This window comes from Lolium perenne, chromosome 4, assembly GCF_019359855.2.
Source record: "Lolium perenne isolate Kyuss_39 chromosome 4, Kyuss_2.0, whole genome shotgun sequence".
In the NCBI taxonomy this organism is placed as follows: domain Eukaryota; kingdom Viridiplantae; phylum Streptophyta; class Magnoliopsida; order Poales; family Poaceae; genus Lolium; species Lolium perenne.
The window spans coordinates 39,528,540-39,535,583 of NC_067247.2; the positions used below are offsets into that span (position 1 = coordinate 39,528,540).

At 40.8% G+C, this 7,044-nt stretch overlaps 1 protein-coding gene across 2 annotated transcripts; it reads right to left on the reverse strand.

Annotated features, from left to right (window-relative positions):
- Nucleotides 1-2,308: 2,308 nt before the first annotated feature.
- LOC127292235 (nudix hydrolase 16, mitochondrial) lies at nt 2,309-6,357 on the reverse strand. 2 transcript variants are annotated; one of them, XM_051321594.2, is made up of 4 exons: nt 6,048-6,357; nt 4,689-4,806; nt 3,911-3,994; nt 2,309-2,915 (listed from the first exon to the last, which is right to left on the reverse strand). In XM_051321594.2, exons 1-4 carry the CDS (start codon nt 6,116-6,118, stop codon nt 2,640-2,642), a joined length of 549 nt encoding a protein of 182 aa, XP_051177554.1. In that variant the 5' UTR covers nt 6,119-6,357; the 3' UTR covers nt 2,309-2,639. The 2 variants fall into 2 exon arrangements, with proteins under 2 accessions (XP_051177554.1, XP_051177555.1); XM_051321595.2 differs by lacking the exon at nt 6,048-6,357 and adding an exon at nt 5,833-6,016.
- Between the last annotated feature and the right edge of the window lie 687 nt (nt 6,358-7,044).

The window sequence follows — 7,044 nt, forward strand, 5'->3', positions numbered from 1 at the left end:
TGGCTAGCTCATATGTCTCATAGGTTATAGCTGAAAGCGAGTACTCCTGACTCTGATCGACCTCTTGATTACGATTCAAATATTCCAAAATTTCTATGAGAATCACACAATCCAAAGAGAGCCTTAATAAGCTCAGAACAAGAAACCCTTAAGCTCAGAAGAAGTGATCCCATAGATGGTTTTCTATTAATCATGGTGAGGATTGTACAGCTTCTACTACTCCATCTTGATATTAGCTAAAAAAAATATTGTCGCCATGTGGCTAAATTTTGTAATAAATTGGTTTTATGTAGAAACTGGGTGAGTACATTTTTTCACTATATTTTCTTTTCGAAAAAGAGCACGAGACCCCTAGCCTTTGAATCAAAAAGACCCATGCAACCTTTATTATTAATTTATTTAACAAAGGTCTAGTAAAAGTATATATCAAAATATCCGAAGCAACCATGTCACACCTATAAACCCGGTAAGGGGGTGTTCATGCCATTAGGACCTTATAGCGGAAATGCGCTACCCTTACACTCTCTTTCTGCTGATACTAGATCATATATATTTATTTTACATGTGTAGTTCAAAAGAAAAAGAAGATGCCTTTATCCATGCCGACCATGATATCATCTTGCTTTGTCAATTCTCATCCGTTTTCTGCTGTGAAAACATTATTACGTCTAGTCGATTCCTAGCTAGCTGGCCGCCGATTCTTGGCAACCAGTTAACCTAACTGCCGACTTGATAGAAGTTAAAAATGAAAATTGACAACTTGATACATATCGATCTATTTTAACTTTTCCCACGGGCGCCGCACTTACCCGGTGGGTGTGTGTGCTGATGTAAATTTTGTTCTGCCGATAGGCCTAGCAACTAGCTAAGCTTAGGTATGGATTAGTACTGGCACGAGCACACGCGTATGCTTAAGCCTAGCTAGCTCGAGCATAAAGTTACATTAATCCATGGAGAAGATAGGTCGACGTGATTGGTGAACGTTTTATAACGACTGAATCATCAGATCAATTCTTCGTCATCGGATCGAAGAGAGAACAGGGACGTCTTTTGGTGCCGTGGAACGAGATGTCTCTGTTCTTCCATGGAGATGGAGAAACAGAATCAGTCGCGGAACCTCACCGTTTTTCCGGACTGAAACTGAAGACTGAAGAAATCCTGGGAATATATACGAGGAGAGACAAGCAAGCCAACATATGCCGCGTACCAGACACCGATACAAAGCAAAATTTAGTTCGAATGAATGGCTGGTTTGCCCGTCACAAGCAAAGTTCTTCTGAATTTTCCTACATCTCTGCATGTTTGACTACTCACAAAGACCTGATTGGTACAAAGGATTGCAAGGTACTCCCTCCTCTCCAAATTAGGATGCCAACATTTTTCAGTCAAAGTTAAACTTTTTAAAGCTTGAGCAACTATGTACAAAAAAAAAATCAACATCTAAAATTTTAAATGCACATAATATGAAATATATTTCATGATGGTTTTAAAAATATCAATTTGAGATTATAAATGTTGATACTTTTTTTATATAGTTGGTCAAACTTGACATTATCCAAATATTATAGACATACTACGAGCTTTTTGTTTGACCAAAAATTTCAAGGAATAAGGCGCCCTCGTTTTACGAGCTTTTTGTTTGACCAAAAATTACTTCAAATAGATAAAGATTGTTTGTATGAAATTAATATCATTAAAAAGTGTTTTTCAATACGAATCCAACGATACTAATTACATATAATATAATCAAGATTTTGTTGCTCAATTTTTATGGTCAAAGTTCGTCTTGAAATGCGTGTGCGCCTTGTTCCTTGAAACGGAGGTACTATTATTTTAGGATAGAGGTGGTAAGTGTATCACCAGTATCACAAGCAGGTGATGGCGCAGTTGGCTACCCCATTGAAAGAGCATGACTAGTCATTTTGATTATCTCAAAGCACTCATGAGCTCTTTACTATTTTGTTTTCTTTTTATCTCTAATACTATTCGCTCCATTTCAGATTAAGTGACTGCAGGTTTTTCTCAAAATGTGCAGATAAACACACTAAAACGTGTCTAGATATCTAGACAAATGTGACCTAACGTATGTCAGATAATCTTATCTATGCATATTTTACATCCTCTTTTCTACCTTGGATCAAGTCTTAAAAGAAAATTTTACATTCTCAGACTAATAATAATGAGTTTATAAAATGTGATAGCCTGATGCACGCAGTTCTTTTTCAGCTATCAGACTAATAATAATGAGTTTATAAAATGTGATGGCATGAGGCACGCAGATGGATGCTGCACGTCAAGTCAGCTCAAGTGAACAAGTACACTTTTGATTTCCAGGTGTAGTTCATACATAGTGTATGCATGCATCTCCAGAATCTGGAGAAAGAAATCAAGCTGAAAGTTTTGAGAAAATAATAGACGCGAGAATCAAACACTTAAAATTTGTGGTAATTCTCGTCTTCGATGAGATATACTAAGCTAAGATATCAATTTTAGGGTGAATGACCTACTAGGCATCATCGTCAAGGAAAAAAGCACGACACTGTATTATTGCAGTCTGCATGCAAAGGTTGTAGCCTAGGGGGAGATAGAGGACAAGGCCAACAAAAGTGACAGACGATGACAATGACCCCTTCCTTCATTTAGACCGGGCCACCGCCGCCGCCGCCACCACCTTTGCTCCACTTGTCATGCCAGTCGGAGAATCCGGTGATCAAGGCTTCTTGCATCCACTGATACCGACATTGTGATGTGGCTTCTGGGAGTGTCAACCAGGTCCTCCGGCGGGTGCTCTGCTCAGGCCATGAGGTCAACTCTTCCTTCACATGAAGCGCAAACACTGCCGCTCTACACATACCCTCGGGGCAGCATGCATCCTGATGAGTCTTGCTCTTGAAATCATAGAAACCTAGAAATTGCTGATGCACAGAAAGCACAGCAATATATAAGCTCAAGTACAATAGGCAAGAAGGCATGCTGATCACTGAACTGAGTGAGAAGAGTACGCTTTCAGTTTCATGTCTAGAATAACACAGCACAGAAACAAGAAACCGGTTTAATATTATCTGCAACAGGGCCAAATGTGCTACAAGAAAATATTTGAGATCCTTCGCAAAAGATTTTACCCATTCTGATTTCATGGTTCTTTCACCATGAAAGCATTACAGTACTAGCTAGAGGCCCTAGAACCATTGTTAACTACAACCTTCAGATTCTTGAAGGCCACTGACCAAAGGAGCTCCACGGTGGGGCGACTGAAGCACAGACCATCCAGTATGCTAATGAAGAATGTTGTTTGCATTTCTACATAAACTAGTTGATAAATATAAACGTACACAACACAGGGCACACTAGCTAGTATATTTCTTTACCGAGACACAATTTTTTGTCAGTTGTAATGTGTTTGCAAACACATCATGTATGCAGCAGCATGCTTGGTCAGTTCAGTAACGCAACCCACGAAAAATCTACCAATTCATGGAACTAGATGGGTTTCAAAGGGGGCAAACATATAAATTGTTCCACTGTTGGTAAGATAGCTTTCATGACATGAAGCAGTTAGACACCTAGCGTTAATATCACTATTGAATGTCACTAAGCACAATTAGGCGTGAATTCAAAAACTTCTGGGTAGGCAGGCTCCAAAAAGTGGGCTGATCCACGTAGTACAACCAAACTAAAAAGTAAAAACTTCTATGTGTGTTAAACATAATACCGAAACAGATCAATCTCATACAGTGAATATCGACTCAGCAACAAGCCAAAGATATAAAGAATGTCAGGATTAAGTTAAGTGAAGAGGAAAACAGAGGTAAATATACCTCAATTTGTACATACATGAAATATCTAAATATATGTAAGCAAACAAAAATGAAATCTGCCATAAAAGTATCATATTTCACAGGTATCTTACCACTATGTCTCCGCGAACTCCAGCTTCCTCTATAGCTTCTCGAGCAGCTGCCTGTTCAACAGTTTCATCGTTCTCCCATCCTCCCTGCAATAGGAAGCGGTAAAATAATAAAATTTGTACATGAAAGTATAGTAACATTAACCTAACAGCTTTGTTATAATACATGCAGTTATTACAATGCATAAGTATCACTACATATGCTATCTGAAAACTAGGTGAATGACATATTCTGTCTAGACTCCACTGCGTTTCTCGCTTCTATAAAAAAAAAGGCCGAGGGGTCCTTCCTCTCAGGTCTCGCTCTTCTGATTAGACTCTCTTTATATGTGGTGACCAACTTTGCAAACAAGTTTTCAATAAGATTACAAGGACATGATAAAAAGAAACTGAATATTTCTTAGTAAGAACATGGTTTGTGCCCAGATCAGCCTCACAACTTTTAGTAGCACCAAGATAATAGGCTTTATTTGGAGGGTTGCCAATTCTTGTCATGCCCATGGCTGTTTGGCCATTTCCTATAAACATTCTTGCAAACACTTGGCCAAACTTGGGCTATCCAGAATTTAGGTAGGGATGACTCGTCCATCAACCAAACACACTATTCACACCAACATCTCATAATTTCATCTCAATTTGTCTCAAATGAGTAAATAAACATACAATGCAAGGGAAAACAAGTTGAAGCTAATTAAGATACCAAACTTTGTTGCCTGCAGCACACCATTAGAAAAATAACTCTTTTCAAATAAAATCAGACAGGGAGGACTGCGATAAATACCTTTGGGAACAATAGCCCTGGTCCGCTTTGGGAGTTTATCATGAGAACTTCAACAACTTTGTTCTGTTCATCACCAGAAGTTTCATCATTATTAGCTCTGTACCTAAATGGTATGCACCTGGAAAAAGCGAATTTACTCAGGCAAATACACAAATAATCAACTACGCAAAAGCAGCACAAAGTAATTGTTAAGCCCCCGTTAATTACGAAGATTTATATCAAATCATGCGCAAAGAGGAAGCAGGTCATCTGACGGTAATTGCAAGGGAAAAAAAGATTGTAATGTGGAGCTATGTGTTAAGGCGGAACTTATGGGATAGTAAACTACGACACAGCTTTACATACAAGAAAAAGGTGCTATTTGAGATATATGGAAGGTAGAAGGTCAGGCATATTCACGGAAGTACTTTCTAGCAAGCTTTGTCAAACTAAAAAAATCATTGTATTTGCAGCTTCCAGACCTGTGCTTCAACCAGCGGAAACAGACATGTTGTATGAGTAATTAAAAGGGAGAACTAAAGTGCTAAGAAGTCAATCTAAGGGTAATATACAGAACGGTAGATGTTGCCAAAAAAGATTAACATCTCTGGATTATGTTAACACCTCTTCATATATACTATGTAATGAAACTTTGTGGTGTTTTGATCCCCCTTGTCATAGAAGGCGCATTTCCTAGAGAAGTTTACATGTCCATATGTCATATACCCTCCCTAGAACTTCATTTTCGCAGACATGAGCTAATGCTATTCTTCCTTACGAACATGAATAATGAGCAGAAAGTTGCGATGTAAATCCATAGAGTTGCCGCAAGCAACATGAAGAGTCTAATCTAGCTTAGAAAGCCGACACTGAACTAGGAGCGGTAACCTATCAGGAACAAACACCTGGGCTCCTTTGTGGGTTGTGGCCTTGTGTCACCAGAAAATACACAACAAAATCTATACGCAAGGAAAACAAACAATTCATAATACCGTCGCTATCATCAGCAGATGCTACAGCTAAGATACCGTGCTAACATCTCAACCCAGAGAAGACTAAACTGCCTATGGATAATTTTGATTAATAGGAAGATATGCAGACAGCAGCAAGCAGCAATCCAGCCCCGGACTGCAGACGCATCAACAGGCCACACACACACACGTACCTAGCGAGATTCAAGACATCCATCCGGTTGGAACCAATTGCACAATCTCATGCGAGGGTAAAAACTATGCGACCTTCCGTGGCGGCATTAGGTTAGGTCAAGATAGGAGGTGTCCCTCGCCCCAATCTAACCCAATGAAATCAGGGGGGACGGAAGTTGAAAGCATGAGGGAGGGATTGGGAGAAGCAAGAATCCGGTGAGGCGGACCCCCGTACCCGGCCACGAGCCTCCGGCCGTCCTCGTAGCGCTGCTGGTGCCGGCCCGTGCGGGCCACCAGGTCGCACATGCCGGCCTGCCCTGCTGCTCCGCCGCCGCCCGCCCGCTGGTCCTGCGCGCCGTGTCGCCGGCCGGCCGGGGGTGGGGAGGGGTCGGGGTCGGGCGGTGCGCGGGGAGCAATGCGGCGGGGGAGGGAGGGAGAGGGGGAGGCGGAGAGATTTGTGCGGGGAGATTGGAGGAGATTGGAGGTCGGAAATTTCCTTTCCTTGCCGTGAGGGCAAGCCGCCCGCTGTTCCTTTTTTTCCTTTATTTTTTTTTTCTCCGTGGACTGTGGCTTATTTTTCTGGGCCGCTCGGAGAGGAGCTGCCCGTCTCGGCTTTTGGTTTTGGGTTGGGTGGGCAGGCTGCCGTGCTGCCGAGATCGTTTTGGGTTTCTTCTCCTTTTTGATAAAGGGTAAGCTTTCTCATTGCCTTTTTTGTTTGTTTTATCGGGAATTGGCTGCTATAATTAGGTTTTTTAATAATTGTTGATTGATTTGAGTTTCCTTTTGTTTGGCATGCCCACTTGTAAATTATTAAACATTAAGTCATGGACCGGCCATGTCGATCGAAGCAAAACTTGTATCGTACTACAACTCTTGTCTCGGTCGATAATCTAAGTACGGATGATCGATTTGCTTGTCGACGATGGAGTATCACATGTGTAAATTAGTATTTTTTGTTTCTCATGTTACAAAACGGAATCGTAAGCAGAGCTTATAGGTCTCACACTGTAATATTTACTACATTAATATTTGTTTAAGAGGGGTCCAAGCAAAAGGAGTCATGGAATTGAAGGCAACACAAGGTGAGTTAGAGACAAATAATGGCCACTACGACATGATATATATTTTTATGAGGCATCGCGCTTATGTGTGTCCTAAAACATATGTTATCTGGTAGCGATAGTCACAATTAGAAGCGGAATGGATATTAACCGAACAAAGGTATGTATAAA

Excerpts from the sequence above, each read along its gene's own strand:
- LOC127292235 (XM_051321594.2), bottom strand. The coding sequence starts at position 6,118 with ATGTGCGACCTGGTGGCCCGCACGGGCCGGCACCAGCAGCGCTACGAG. Across the intron at positions 3,995-4,688 it reads CAGGGCTATTGTTCCCAAAG|GGAGGATGGGAGAACGATGA; the intron begins GTATTTATCGCA and ends TTCCTATTGCAG. Across the intron at positions 2,916-3,910 it reads GAGTTCGCGGAGACATAGTG|CAATTTCTAGGTTTCTATGA; the intron begins GTAAGATACCTG and ends TCTGTGCATCAG.